General features: G+C 44.6%; 3 protein-coding genes across 3 annotated transcripts; all 3 read left to right on the forward strand.

The window, feature by feature from the left end:
- Nucleotides 1-1,948: 1,948 nt before the first annotated feature.
- LOC117859121 (probable protein S-acyltransferase 4) lies at nt 1,949-4,522 on the forward strand. The gene is made up of 5 exons (XM_034742319.2): nt 1,949-2,380; nt 2,648-2,836; nt 2,953-3,285; nt 3,373-3,606; nt 3,694-4,522. Exons 1-5 carry the CDS (start codon nt 2,324-2,326, stop codon nt 4,102-4,104), a joined length of 1,224 nt encoding a protein of 407 aa, XP_034598210.1. The 5' UTR covers nt 1,949-2,323; the 3' UTR covers nt 4,105-4,522.
- Nucleotides 4,523-6,120: 1,598 nt separating this feature from the next.
- On the forward strand, nt 6,121-8,775 carry LOC117859246 (magnesium-protoporphyrin IX monomethyl ester [oxidative] cyclase, chloroplastic). The gene is made up of 5 exons (XM_034742459.2): nt 6,121-6,657; nt 6,757-6,821; nt 7,249-7,576; nt 7,670-7,768; nt 8,026-8,775. Exons 1-5 carry the CDS (start codon nt 6,169-6,171, stop codon nt 8,287-8,289), a joined length of 1,245 nt encoding a protein of 414 aa, XP_034598350.1. The 5' UTR covers nt 6,121-6,168; the 3' UTR covers nt 8,290-8,775.
- Nucleotides 8,776-9,477: 702 nt separating this feature from the next.
- On the forward strand, nt 9,478-15,424 carry LOC117859245 (COP9 signalosome complex subunit 2). Its single transcript, XM_034742458.2, has 12 exons — nt 9,478-9,641; nt 9,736-9,828; nt 11,399-11,477; nt 12,572-12,812; nt 12,892-12,966; nt 13,057-13,191; nt 13,861-14,048; nt 14,150-14,218; nt 14,294-14,384; nt 14,475-14,609; nt 14,904-15,016; nt 15,113-15,424. The coding sequence occupies exons 1-12, from the start codon at nt 9,632-9,634 to the stop codon at nt 15,201-15,203; spliced, it is 1,320 nt and encodes a 439-aa protein (XP_034598349.1). The 5' UTR covers nt 9,478-9,631; the 3' UTR covers nt 15,204-15,424.
- Nucleotides 15,425-15,495: the final 71 nt, after the last annotated feature.

The following is a 15,495-nucleotide window of genomic DNA, read 5'->3' on the forward strand; positions in this document are numbered from 1 at the left end:
CACTAGAAACTTTTATGATTCAACCACACAAAACTCAATGACATTTCAAATCCATGCATAGTTCAAAAATTCAAATTAGAAATCCAGACACAACATACACGCAGACAACCACTCGTGTTGAGGGGAAGGGGTGCTCCATGGATGTGTTGGCAGTAGCCCCCCACCCTCCCATCAAGAATATCTATCGCTGTGCGGACCACCTCCTCCCATTGATAACGGTTACTAGGTGGTGACATTGGTAACAGAGAACCATGGCAGCTTGCTCCTCCTTACCATCTTGCGCGAGTGTGTTGGCTGCAAGAGAGGTTAAGGTGTGCCATGTTTCATGGTGTGGGTCTATCTTTACAGCCGAGAGTCCAGGAAGTTTGAGGGGGCAAAGCCCAATTAGTAACCAGTGGGTGCATATGCACCGGGGATAAAATTGTAAAATTAGTACTAACCATTCCATATTCACCTCATATGCACTTAGTCAAAAATCATGCACCCACAACAACCGAGCCGAGAAAACAAGCTAGCAGCCCAAAACGAATGTATATTCCTGTTGTACCCTATCCAATTCCTATTATCATTCCGTTTACTGTGCTTAGCCCATCAATGCTTAATTCTCTTTCAAGCCAAGCATTCAATTTGGAACATTGCATAATAATTTGGTGTGTTTGTCGAGATAGTTGGATTAGAGTTGAGAATTGGGGTTTTAGAAAACTGAAGTGAAATTGTAAATTGCAACGAAATATTGATATTTAGTCATTATTTTTTTTCTACAAACCGAGCATATCTCATCCGGTTAGAATCATGGTGACGAAACATATTTGCCTAGGTTTGAGTCTACGGTCATGGCTACCAACTCTTTGAGTGACAGGTAAACATATATTTCGAAAAAATTCACTATACATGTATTTCCCCTAAACGCTTTTTTTTATCACTTCCGTATATATCCCACGAGGACCCATGACCCATCCCTGAAAAGTTTGAGTTAAATGCCCAACATTGGTCAAAAGGTCTCAATCATTTGTGTTCATATATCCGGAAAACTGGAGCTTCTTGGACTGCTTCCAGGGTTCCCTGCAAACCAGACACATGCAGCCCTGTAAAACGGCGAACTAGCATGCCATGACACATTACGCAAGCGTGACAGCTACGTATCATATACTTTCATGCGCTACTAGTGTACCGTGACGATTAAAACAAAGTACCTCCTGAGAAAATGGCCAGTATTTAGTGTCATATTTTTGTTTTGGGTTGACACTGACGCCATTTGTTGTAGCCTACTCCATCTCGACCAGTGGCCAGTGCTCCGTTGCCGCAACCTGTGCGCGTCAGTGCGTGTAAAACCGTCGTGCCAAATGCTTCACGCTCGACCGGCGGCAAAGGTGTATCCCAATTCCAAATTATACACAACTCCAAGAAATAGCAGAGGCCAGGAGCTCCAATTGGGTGTGGACAAATAACTTTGGGCCCTTGACATGGGCTTCTTGGAAAGGGAATTGAGATAAACAGATAATGCTACACAAATCGTTCCAAATCAGGACGAAAGGCGATGACATGTTGGCACGTATCTCTGCAGCTTGTTTTCTGCTCCTAATTTTGTGTTTTAGCTGGCTGTATAAACGTACGTGGAGCCCACGAACCAAAAAAAAAACAAATGTCATATATGCAATTATACAAAACTCCCCTCTCCTTTATTCTTTCTAAAACCTAATGTTAATTCTAAGAATAATGTATTATGCACTGTGTATAGCCTTATTGCTGTTTTGTGATTGCTTATGTGTGGAGAGAATATTAGAACATGGTTAGTAGGTGCACGAACCGGGAACGCGAATCCATCCCCTGCACCGGCTGACATGTGGGCCCTGTAAGTAACCACACCGCCAGCCGGCGCTCCACCCTGTCACGTCATGCAGGCCGGCACGACGCGGGCGGGAAGCGGTCGTTAGCCCGCTGATCATTGTTCTCCCGCGTCGCCGCCACGCCTTGTTGAGTTGCCTAATCAGCCAGACCAATCAAGCTAGGACGGCGGAGAGAAGCGGAGCTGATTGCATTTGCGGTAGGTTGGAATTCCCAACTTCCAACCCCACCCCAAAACGAATTCGAGATAGAGAGGACGCCGGAGAGCACCAGCGCCGTGCCGAGCGTCTTCTTCGTCCCCGGCGGGCCGGCCTCGTCTCGTCGACGGCCGTATGCTCCCGGTTTTCATGATCGAGCACTGACGGCGACGCCGGAGCCGGTGCTGGAGAAGGGGCGCGCCGCTGTGGCTCGGCACATGTCTGCTTCTTGATCTTGGGAGCCGGAGCGCGGCGGCTGTGAGGTGCTGACGACGATTGCGATGGGGGAGCCGGAGCCGGACCGGAGGAGGCTGTACCAGGTGTGGAAAGGAAGCAATGTAAGTCCTGCTGCCTCTCTGCTTCACCAAGGATTTCGGCAAAATCTCTGCGAATTCGCGAGCAGCCTTCTGTTTTTATTTCGAGTCGAGCATTGTTGTGATTTCCTTTCTAACGTAAGTAGTATTGTGGTTAACTGTTGCCGATCATAGAATTTGTAAACTTGATTTAAATAGTAGAGGACGCTAGCCGCCGTTGCTTTAAATCATCAAATGGCAATGACCTTTCTCCTCAAAAAAAATTGCAATGACCCTGGCTGAATTTTTCAGAAATTCCTCTGCGGCGGGCGGCTTATCTTCGGCCCGGACGCGGGCTCCCTGTTCCTATCCACCGTCATGATCGCGAGCCCTCTGGTCGGCCTGTGCTTCCAGTGCGTCACCAAGCTCAACTCCAACAGCTCGGAGAAGCAGGCTCTTGGCATGCCTGTCCTCGTCGCCACCATCCTTCTTGGCCTAGCGGTGAGCCTCCCTCGATCGATCTGCTGAAGGCAGTCTTCCCAACTTGTCTGAACCTGTCAGGATTTCTAATCCCTTCTCTGAATCGGACTGCATTGAATTCCCCTCCATTGGTGCAGGATCTGGCGTTCCTGTTCCTGACGTCGAGCCGGGACCCCGGGATCGTGCCGAGGAACGAGCGCCCGCCGGAGCGCGGCGGCGACGATCCCCCCGCCGACGCCGACGACGTCGCCACGCCGTCCACCGAGTGGGTGATGAGTGCGGCGAACCCGCACCTCCGGCTGCCGCGCTCGAGGGATGTTGCCGTCGCCGGCGGGCACGTCGTCCGGGTCAAGTACTGCGACACGTGCCTGCTGTACCGGCCGCCCCGGGCGTCGCACTGCTCCATCTGCAACAACTGCGTGCAGAAGTTCGATCACCACTGCCCATGGGTCGGCCAGTGCATCGGCCTGGTGAGCCAGCCCATCCAAGCTCTCTGACTGATCATGATCAATCCTTGCGATGAAATGAAACTGAAACCGATGAGTTTCTGGGCGCAGCGCAACTACCGGTTCTTCTTCCTCTTCATCTCGACGTCCACGTTCCTGTGCCTCTACGTCTTCGTGCTGTCATGGCTGAACATCGCCGCTCAGAGGGGGAGCCACGGTGGGTCGCTGCTCAAGTCCATGACCGGCGAGCCGCTATCCCTCGTGCTCATCGTCTACACCTTCGTCTCGGCGTGGTTCGTCGGCGGCCTCACCGTGTTCCACGTCTACCTCATGAGCAAAAACCAGGTTGGCTTTCCCAGCTCATTATTGATGCTTGCCAGTCAGATCAGAGATTCAGAAATGGAAGAATTGATGATGATGTTTTTTGTGCAGACGACGTACGAGAACTTCAGGTACCGGTACGACAAGAAGGAGAACCCGTACGACCGGGGCGTGGCGGCCAACATCTCCGAGGTGTTCTGCGCCGGGATGCCGCCGTCGATGAACAAGTTCCGGGCATGGGTGGAGCTGCCGGAGCCGCCGCCACCGGAGGCGTTCGACGGCGGGCCGCTCCCTTCAAGGAGCAAGATCGACCTCGTTGGACCGAACGAGAATAAGATCGACCTGGAAATGGGGCAGCACAAGGGCGCCGGCGGCGTTCCGGCGATCCTGCACGGGCTGCAATACGCGGAGATGGAGAGGGACGGTGTCAGCGTGCACGTCAAGGACCGGCAGTCTGCGGAGGCGCCGGACCCGTTCACGATCCCGGAGGCGGCGCCGCGACACGACGGCGAAGCTGAGTGAGGTAGTGAGTGGCTACTATCGATGACAAAGTGGCAGCATTCGTTGGGATTTTGGAACGGTGATCGTCGTGTGTAATGGTATAAAACTGCAACGACGACCTTTTTGGGCACTGGGACTGGGAACTTGACAGTCTGAAATTGGGACGCTCAGTTTAACTTGTCAGGTCTGCCGTGACCTGATGTTGTTTCCATGGAATTGCACAGGAGATGCACGTACTGTTGTGGAGGTTGGTTGTCAGGCCTTTTTCCCGCTGCTTCGGAATGTAACTGATTTCGTGTAAGAATGATAGAAAATCATCTTTGTTTGTGCGTTGTGGAGTGGTGAGTCGGTAGGAGCACTTCTGATGTTTTTTTTTCTTTTCACTGTAAGTGGACGAGCTACCGACACTCTGAAAAAGCTTCGTTTTGCTTTTTCCTCACACGCTGTTGAAATTAACTATTCTGAAGATTATTTTGATCTTTGCTTCATTAGAAAGGGAGCTGGAAGTGAGGCTTGGATCAGTCAATGTTGGCAGCTCGATTTAAGGTCTTGTTTGGCGGAGCTTCCAGAGCTAATTTTATGTTGAATCAAGCAGGATCCTTGCTAAATAGTTTATGCTAGATAGTTTATGCTAGAGAATCAAAGAGAATCACTTTCAGCCACAGAATCACTTCTTTCAAAGAATCAACTCCCATAGAGAATCATAATCAAATGTAACTCTATCAAACATGCTCTAAAAATCAAGATCCAAGAATCTCACAATAAGACATGATCGAACATAGGATCCGACTATGTTTGGTTTAGGTTAAAAAAAAGTCCATTTTACTTCCTTCGCCAATCCACTTTATCCGCTTAACTCGCGAACAAAATGTCTAATTAGATTTCTCTTTTTTTCCTTCTTGTACAATTTTAGTTTTAATTTCAGGTTTTGTTTTAACATGATGCCATACGATAATAAAATACATTAGAGCCTCTTGTATGCCCGGCAATCATTAATCCCGTCTCAAAGACCTCAAAACTTTAAAATCTCACCGGAGCTTGCCATCAGTGTATTGTTCACACGCTGGTCCCCTGAAAAATCATAGTTTTTTTTCCCAAGGAAATCTAATAGATTTTTCAGGCAGCCAGCATAAAAAGAAGTGTGTAAAAGAATACAAGACGGATCGACATCCCACTGATAATGTGTCAATTGATCTCAACCACAAAGTTATGACCGCCCTGAGCCCGTGACCTACTAAAATCCTGATTCTATTACCAATTCAGATTGGACAGATGCATTTTTGACCAACCAGGGTAGTAATATCTGCAGCAAAATATTCTAGCAATGTGGTCCATCTGGACCTGCACATATGTATCTCTTTCACCAAAGTTCATGTTTAATCCACTATAGATGATAGTCTTTCCCTTGGCATATTGTTCTCCAAAGACCACAATACGTAGGGATATTCATGGCCACACACCTGGCAACATCCTGGCCAGTAACTCAGAAATCATGCATGGGTTTTTTTCTCTAAAAAATACTCACATTATCACAATTTCCATTTTTTTTTGCGAAGATCACATTTCACAATTATCTCTCTTGTTTCAAGGACTAATACAGTGCCACTCCTGGTACAAGATTAATTAGGACGCACATCTCATTTAAAATTATCTTGAGATGCCTGGCTGTATATATATGCTCCCTAAACAAGAGCAAGAACATGGTTTTCGAAAAAGTAAAAAAAAATCTCGTTTGGCAAAGAAAAATCATGCATTTCGGCATGAAAAAAAATGCTGCAAGCAGGAAAGAAAAAACAAGAGGCTGGAAGATTTTCAGAAATAACAACAGCAATAACGAGAAGTTGCAAAAGGGAGGGGGGAAAAATAGAAAATCAGAGAGAAAGAGACGGGGAAAGCGTGCGGCTAGATTGGGCTCGGCTACACATGGCGCGCGCCGATTAGAAGCCCAGGATTACACCTCATCGCCACCTTATCGCCCCATCCCCATGTAGCTAGCGACAGCGGCAGCATATACGCCCAGCGCCCCCAACTCAGCTCGCTCCCGCTGCCCAGCGCTCGCCGAGCCACACGTCGCCGCCAGCACCAATGGCCTCCGCTGCCATGGAGCTCTCCCTCCTCAACCCCGCCGCAATGCACCACCACCGCGGGGTGTCCGCCAAGACCTCCGCGGGCCTGCCCCTCGCCCGCCGCTCCGTGGTCCGGTTCCGCGTGTCCGCCTCCGCCGCGACCCCCGCCGCGCCGCCCAAGGCCTCGGGCCCCAAGAAGCGGGGCAAGACGGAGATCCAGGAGACGCTGCTCACGCCGCGGTTCTACACCACCGACTTCGACGAGATGGAGCGCCTCTTCAACGCCGAGATCAACAAGCAGCTCAACCAGGCGGAGTTCGACGCGCTGCTGCAGGAGTTCAAGACGGACTACAACCAGACCCACTTCGTGCGCAACCCCGAGTTCAAGGCCGCCGCAGACAAGATGGACGGCCCGCTCCGCCAGATCTTCGTCGAGTTCCTCGAGCGCTCCTGCACCGCCGAGTTCTCGGGGTTCCTCCTCTACAAGGAGCTCGGCCGCAGGCTCAAGGTCCGTCTCGTTCCTGCTTCCTCTGCTTTGCGCTCATTTCTGGGTGGACATTTCCACGAGCATCTGGTGGGCGCGCACTGACGTTCCGTTTCTCTGCAGAAAACCAACCCGGTGGTGGCCGAGATCTTCTCGCTCATGTCCAGGGACGAAGCGCGCCATGCTGGGTACGTATCTTATCCGCTTTCATCGTACAATGCGCGCAATCAGGAGCCAAATAATGCATTCTTGCATGATTAGGAAGTAGAATTGCCTGCCTTTCTCATGAAAACTTATGCTTTTTAGCGAGACTGTCGATGCCCCTACCTCAGTTTGATAAGTAATGTACTGATTCTAAGTTTGCAGACATAACTAAGTTTACATGCGCATAAAAAAAAATACTCATGTTCAATGATGTAGTCAGCAACTTGCCCCTGTTCTGTCAGTAGTAGTTAGGCCAATGCATTGTGGGTTGCTTCCAGCAACTGTTGATAAGCGTTCTGTAAAAATTCAGCCGTGCATGTTGTCCTTTTGGTGTCCAATTTGAGGTTTTAGGAGTACTGACGAGCGCATAAGAAATTCAGCTGAAATTTTCTTGTGGTTTGCGCTTTCTAGGTTCTTGAACAAGGGTCTATCTGACTTCAACTTGGCACTGGACCTGGGGTTCCTGACCAAGGCTAGGAAATACACCTTCTTCAAGCCCAAGTTCATCTTCTACGCCACCTACCTGTCCGAGAAGATTGGGTACTGGAGGTACATCACCATCTTCAGGCACCTCAAGGCGAACCCAGAGTACCAGGTGTACCCCATCTTCAAGTACTTCGAGAACTGGTGCCAGGATGAGAACAGGCACGGTGACTTCTTCTCTGCCCTGCTAAAGGCTCAGCCGCAGTTCCTCAATGACTGGAAGGCCAAGCTCTGGTCACGGTTCTTCTGCCTCTCGGTAATTTCAGGCTATTCCTTCATTAAAGGTGGGTTAACTCTGTAAGTTGTTGTTCTCCCCCTTCTGACGATAGTGGTATATGACCTTCTGCAGGTGTATGTGACCATGTACCTAAATGACTGCCAACGCACTGCATTCTATGAGGGAATTGGTTTGGACACCAAGGAATTTGACATGCATGTGATCATTGAGGTGAAAATGAGCTGTCTTTTCTTAACAGTGCCATCGTATCTGCATTTTAGTTGTCACTTAGGCACTTACACTTACTGTGTTTCAGATAATTCTGAACAACTGCTGAACATGGAAATAAGGTCCTTGTAAAATATTAAAGAAAACACATGAACCTTGTTTGATTGTTTCAGCTCTAGTGAGAATTTATGAATTACTTCAGAACTTGTGATATAAATCAAGGCCATTGCTGATAATGTAATGTCTGCCTATCTCTGCAGACCAACCGCACAACAGCAAGGATCTTCCCTGCTGTTCTGGACGTCGAGAACCCTGAATTCAAGAGGAAGCTTGACAGGATGGTTGAGATCAACCAGAAGATCATTGCTATCGGAGAATCTGATGAAATGCCCCTAGTGAAGAACCTGAAGAGGATTCCTCTTGTTGCTGCGCTGGTGTCTGAGATCATTGCTGCCTACCTCATGCCCCCCATCGAGTCAGGCTCAGTCGATTTTGCTGAATTTGAGCCCCAGCTTGTTTACTGATTCTGTAGAAAGATTTAATCCGAATTACTTTCCCCAAAAGACAAGTTGGTGCCTTCTCCCTGAGGGGCTTTGAATGGTGAAACGCTGGATGGTTAAAAGGACCTGCATCTTCTTGTGTTTGTCTGTAAAATATTGAGACTTCGGCAACATAAGGCTCGGCAAGCTTTTGTTGTGAGGCATCTCCATGTAAGTGACAGTGAACTGCATCAGAAGTGAGCGTTCCGGTTTTCCGGCAGAAGGGAGCGTCTGAAGCTGTACTGATATGAAGCCAATGGCATACAGATCATTAGCTAAAGTCCATTGTATTGTATCACATATGATCTTGGTGAAATTAGCTGCAGCTTCTATTCGCGTACATGTGAATTTGGAACTATAAGGGTGACAAACGTACCAAGCAGGATTGGCTGATTGTGTAACAATAGAAAATTATGTAACGCATTTGGCTATGAGGCTTATACCATGTGAATTTTTACATATTTCTTTTTAGCAACCTTCTACAATGTACGTGGCAATGTTTAGATGCATTTATAACAACCTCATGTAACATTGTCATTATTAGAGTAGATTTGATCATCTCATTGGGGAGATCCCCATCCACCTCCCCCTTTCATTTGTTCTCCAAGATTCACCTAGAACCACCCATTTGCATTTTTACAGTTCCGTACTTTATTTTTTAAAACAAACACACACATACATATATTGGCAAAACAGCTTTTTTTTCTTATACAAATTATGCGCATATGTTTATGGGGGAAAAGAAATAAAACCTCAAGAATCGGTGCACGATACTATAATATAATGGTGAAGTACTCAAAATTTTCCCATCCCAGACCAATTATTTATTGTCTCGAAGCTAATATATATCATCAAAGCGCTTGCAATTTTTTTTGGCTATAAGAAACTATATAAAAGAAAATGGAAACTCTTCACTCTTTTTGTTGGCTTCTAAACACAATCAGCTCACTCTCGAAACTTAAAGAACTGAGGTGTGTAGCTTCAACATGAAAAATTCCAGCAAATAAAAATTTATACAAATTAAACATGGTTCGAAACCTAAACCCTAACAAAAAGGAAAGAGGACAATAATAGAAGGGAAAAGAAAAACTCTCCCAACCCGAACAGAATGGCAAGATCCCGTGGAGCACAAGAGCGGAGAGCCTGTTATTTGTACAGGGGCCTATACGCAAAATTGCCCTCCCTCCCCCACGGCCGTCCCTTGTGTTCCCATCGAGCCCATCTCTCCGCCTCTCAGCAAGGTGCAAGGGCGCAAAGCCGCAAACCCCTCGTTCCCCAGAAACCCTAGCCCTCCATCCCCGCGCTCGCCGAGTCCCTAGCCGCCGCCATGGGCTCCGGTAAGCGCGCATCCTCCGATTAGCGCTCTTAGGTTTTCCTACTCTCGATTTGGTGAAACTCTGATCGCGGGTGCTCCTGGTGGTGATTGATTAGATGCGGACATGGAGGACTACGGGTTCGAGTACTCGGACGAGGAGCCGGAGGAGCAGGACGTCGACATCGAGAACCAGTACTACAACTCCAAAGGTTCGACCTCCTTCTCCTCGTTGCGAATCGGGTGATTCTCAGAAACGACCGCGGCCGGATTATCTGCTAGTCGTATACTTGTTGCGCATACGCATTCTCCGACGGTACTGGGCTTGAGTTCTGATGGATGGATACCACTTTTGTTAAGTGTGCTTGCCAATCTAGCTGTGCCTCTGTTCCTTGGTGAGTGAAGTTCAATATGAGGAGGCATGTTTACATTGCCATCTGCCGCAGGGAATAAACAAGTTAAATTGTTAGTGAAGGACGTCAGCAGGTTGTCCAGTTTTTGCGTTTATTCTTGTTTTGAGTTTTCTTTCTATGGCGGCATGGTGGCAACTGTGACAAGGAGGCGTTGCCGCTCTGTGGCAGCTAGCTGAGCAACCCTTGCTCGATGTTAGCCCTATTGCCTCCTCTGTAACCGAAAATTAAAGTTTGGTTCGTGCAGAATTTTCCTTTACAACTAAAGAAAGGTGACACACAGGAATACCGATTACCAAATAGGCAAATACGTTACATCTTTTCTATTTGTTACCAAAAATCAGTGTCACCTTTGGTGTTAGTTGGGCAGCTGGCCTGGCACCTAATTGGATATAGGTCGGCAGAGGTGTCCTTCTAGTAGGGATAAATTGGCTAGGTGTCTGAGAGGGGGGTGGTGTCGCCTAGTGCCTGGGCAGGCTTGGCAGCTGCCTGGGGGAACATTGCTAGAAGTCAAAACCGCTTTTTAGACATGAATGCAACGTGGTTTCATGCAAAATTTTAAGCTTGAGAAGGATTAAATGAGAACACCAATTTGAATTATCAGTGCTTTAATTAGTTTAGTCCATTTCAGAATTTTTCACTTGCTTCATGCTTTCATCTAGTTATTTTTGCATCCGGTTTATTGGTAAGTTAATTCATCTGCTACACAGAACATTCTAGAATAGAAAGATAAATATATCCGGTTCCTCTTTAATGTTGGAAGTCGTTCTTCTCTTCCCTTCAATTTAGTCAAGGATTCTTGGATTTGCCTTTTACTGATTCAAGGATCATTAATGTGTGACTACACCTTCAATGCAAATGACGTGCCACTAATCTCACTAGTTCTTTGTATATGCAAGATTCCTTGTCAGCATATACCTCAGTTTTTCCTTATTTTCCACATAAAGTGTCACATCGCTGTAAATATCATATTCTATGGGTTTTTTTAACCATAACAATACATTATATGAAGATTGAAGAAGTCAAAACCCTACATTTTTTACGGTTTCTTGTAACATTGAATTTAATCTGCAGATGAATTTCCTCAAAATGTATAACAGAAACATTCTTTAGAAGTCAATCAATTTTTTTATTATATAGACTTATTGGATTGGTTTTATCTGTATGTTTTGTATGAGCCCAATAAGTCTCTTACATCTGCAGCACCTAAATGTTAGGTATGTGCAGTTAGTCCTGCCTCTTTTAGTTCATGGAACAGTAGCTATTCTTTGATCTGTGTGATGGAATCAGACTGAGGCATGCATAGATTTGGTGCTTAAAGGACAACAAAATTGTAAACCCAATTGTAAATGCTATTACTACCTTTCTGCAGGTATGGTTGAGACAGACCCAGAGGGTGCACTTGCTGGTTTTGATCAAGTAGTCAAAATGGAGCCAGAAAAGGCTGAATGGTAAATGTTAATTCAATCTATTCAACATTCACTATTCTGTTTCATTTGCTTTTGGTGTTTCTGGGGCAATATTGATCATCTTGGTGAATATTGAGTAAGCCCAATCTAATGTAGGATCGGATTTAGGAACTCAAAATCTCAAATGTTCACATACTGATATGTTTTGGATACTTATATATGCAAACTGCTGCTCACTAATTATTATTTACTTTGGTCCTGTGTCTGAAGTTTAGGATCTAAGGTGAGCCATAGGAAAAAGTTTATGTCTTTATATGATCTTGCCAGGATGTCTCCAATGTATCTTGCGGCCCAAAATAATATTTAGCAATACGGAGTGCTGACTATTCCTGCCTCATGACTTTAGTGGTCGTTGCAATTTCCATGATGAAGAATGTAAATCTCGAAATACATGTAACCTGAGTGGTGTGACCTGTATTTGGCTGTGCACATGTTATTGTAGAATAATAAATTACTAGGCTGGATGGACTGATGAACCAGAGAACTGGCCAAGACAACAGGATTTAAACCTGCTTTTAACTCGTATTTGTATTGAGTTGGATTTCATTTATGTCAGTTGCGGGCCTTTTTTTATCAGTTTAGGCTGCCTCAAGCTTTTTAACATTGGTTGCATGAAAAAATATCTCCATAGCACGAAAGAAAAAAGAGGGGGAAAGAAAAAGAAAGGCTGAAACGTAGAAACAAACTTGAGGTTGCTTAGTTGCCAGTGGAACCCTGATAAAATAATGAAGGATTATAAATTTGTCTGATTGGCAAAATATCTTAATTGCTTATTTACCAACTGCCTGAATTTGGCCCCTCTGTTTCAAGTTTCAACATGTTCCACCCTGGTATCGGGTAAACTTTGGTCAAAACATGATTCATGAACATTACTGTGTGTTGCACCTTGTCTAGTGAAGTTAAAAATGTCAATTCTTTAACCTCAGTGGCTACTTTATATCTGTATAACTAAACAGTCACACTTTCTTCAGCCACAGTTTTTCTTTTGTGAAATTAATTGTATTTATTGTTATTCTACCATCATTTTTGTTATCCTTGCACTTCTTATGCTTTACCCTGTAACTTTGTCTTTGTAGGGGATTTAAGGCTCTCAAACAAACTGTCAAGCTTTACTATAAGCTGGTGAAATACAAAGAAATGATGGATGCCTACAGGGAGATGTTAACATACATAAAATCTGCTGTGACCCGAAACTACAGTGAGAAATGTATAAACAACATAATGGATTTTGTTTCTGGGTCAGCTAGTCAGAACTTTTCTCTTTTGCAAGAGTTCTACCAGACAACACTGAAAGCGCTTGAAGAAGCAAAAAATGAGGTTGGATTTGTTGCATTACAAGAACTAAAATTTTATGTGCTGAATGGTTCTTTATAGCTTTTTATTGTTTGTGGTGCAGAGATTATGGTTCAAGACAAATCTGAAGCTTTGCAAAATTTGGTTTGATATGGGGGAGTACGGTCGCATGAGCAAGGTCATTGGATCAATTCTTTAGTCAATACTGTTTCATGGCAATAACTTTGCTTTCATTATTAAATTATTTCCCATGTTTTCTTGCTGGCAGATACTGAAGGAGTTGCATAAATCTTGTCAAAAGGAAGATGGTTCTGATGATCAAAAGAAAGGCACACAGCTTTTGGAAGTCTATGCTATCGAAATCCAAATGTACACTGAAACAAAGAATAATAAAAAGCTTAAGGTAAGGCATCCTTGTTTGCCTATTTGCAAGTGTCTCTTTAGGTTATGGTTTACTATAATATTTTGTGTTAAATTATTGTTGTGTGATGTTGTTTGTTTCTGAAAATTGTTATTCTATTATTCTCCATTTTGTTGTGTCTTCTAATTACTTTACCTTGTGTTTTTTTTTCTAGTATAGATTTAGAGTTGTTAGATGCTATGCCCTTGCATTTTGACCTATATTTGTTTGCCTTTGTTTCACAAAAGGATTCTTCACTCTTCGCTTAAAGAAGGGTGTGAATATATCATAATAGTACATTAGTGCTGTAACTTGTAAGAATTGTTGCCATCATGCTGATCTATGCTGTCTGAAATTGGATGGAACACTAAGTTTCATCTCAATTTCTGGGAGGCTTAGTTTTCCTAGCTGAAATTGGATGGAATACCTAACTTTATCTCAATTTATGGAAGAATGTTTAGCTATTATTATGATATTAATATGTTGTGCACACCAGCGCATTCATGGGATAAAACATGTTTATTCTTTTCTGCTTTTGTAGCCTTAAACCCTCCAGATCGATACTTTCTTGTCCAATGCCATTTATTTGCTTAGTACTGTGCAAGAATCATGCTTAGATTGCTGTTTTATTGAAATGCATTATCAGAATTCTCAAGTGAATCTCTGTTGCAGGAATTGTATCAGAGGGCTCTTTCCATCAAATCAGCGATACCTCATCCAAGAATCATGGGTATAATTCGTGAATGTGGTGGGAAGATGCACATGGCTGAGAGGCAGTGGGCAGAAGCTGCGACTGATTTCTTTGAAGCTTTTAAGAACTACGATGAAGCAGGCAATCCACGGAGAATTCAATGCCTCAAGTAATTATTTAAACCTATGCACTTCTCTCCTTCTAGGCTCCTACATGGAAGTTGGAGACATAATGTGATCCATATGAGCATTTTTTTTTCCTCTGAATCAGATATCTTGTCCTTGCCAATATGTTGATGGAATCTGAAGTGAATCCCTTTGATGGACAAGAGGCCAAGCCGTAAGACATCCAATGATCCCCGCATAAATCTTGTAGCTTGATTTTCTACCACCCTGAAAACTCTAATGCTTGCAGGTATAAAAATGATCCCGAGATCCTTGCAATGACAAACTTGATTGCAGCGTACCAGAAGAATGACATCATGGAATTTGAAAAGATCCTAAAGGTGTGCCTTTGTTCCTGGATGCTCTTTTTTTTCCAGCTCTTGATTTTCTGTGTACTTGTTCTCGTTTAACTGTTAATGAATTTTTGGCAGAGTAATAGAAGAACAATAATGGATGATCCTTTTATCCGTAACTATATTGAGGACCTATTGAAGAACATCAGAACTCAAGTCTTACTCAAGCTTATTAAGCCATATACGCGGATCAGGATACCGTTCATTTCACAGGTAAATTCTTACCCCATGCCCATGATATTCTTTGTGAAAAATAAAGGGCATGGAATTGCACATTTTGCTGGTTGTTTTTACTTTGCCCTACCATATAAATTTGAAAATTCTCTGCTCTAGCAAAAGTTGTGAGCCTGATTGCTATTTAGGATATTATAAAAGATGCTCAAGCTCAAGCTTCAACATCTTTTTACAGTGTTGAATGGCAGCAATTATTAGATCACCATCTGCATTTAAGAACTAGATTTACAGTGCTCGATGACAGCAACTAATCTTATCACAATCTGCATTTAGGAACTCAATGTCCCCGAGAAGGATGTCGAGCAGCTCTTGGTATCTCTCATTTTGGACAACCGTATCCAGGGCCACATAGATCAGGTGAACAAGCTGCTAGAACGTGGAGACAGGTGTGTAGTCCCAACTTATTTCCTGTTGCTTCAATACTATGCTGTCTGCGGCCAGGTTCAGATGTTGATTCTTTTTTTTTTTGTGCTTTTTTGCAGGTCCAAGGGGATGAGGAAGTACAATGCCATTGACAAGTGGAATACTCAGCTGAAGACCATTTACCAAACGGTGTCCAACAGAGTTGGGTGAGACGGCTTCTGGCTGTCGTGTATTTGCACTCATGAGATATGTTGATAGCCTGTTTTGGGGATCTGAGGGCAAATGCAAATTGTTTTGACGCTTGAGGTAGAATGTTGGATCTGGGTGTAATGTAGAGCTTGAACTGAACCCAGTGTTTTTAGAGTCCGAGAGACTTTACTATGGTCCAAGCCAATTGCCAGAGGGGAACGATTATCCATCTGGTTGCCCTACTTTTCGTGCAAGCCTCTCGAGTCCTTCACAAGCCGAACCTGCTGGCCTCCGTGCTTAATTTAATGTTTCC

The sequence above is a fragment of the Setaria viridis genome, chromosome 5 (genome assembly GCF_005286985.2).
Source record: "Setaria viridis chromosome 5, Setaria_viridis_v4.0, whole genome shotgun sequence".
NCBI lineage: Eukaryota > Viridiplantae > Streptophyta > Magnoliopsida > Poales > Poaceae > Setaria > Setaria viridis.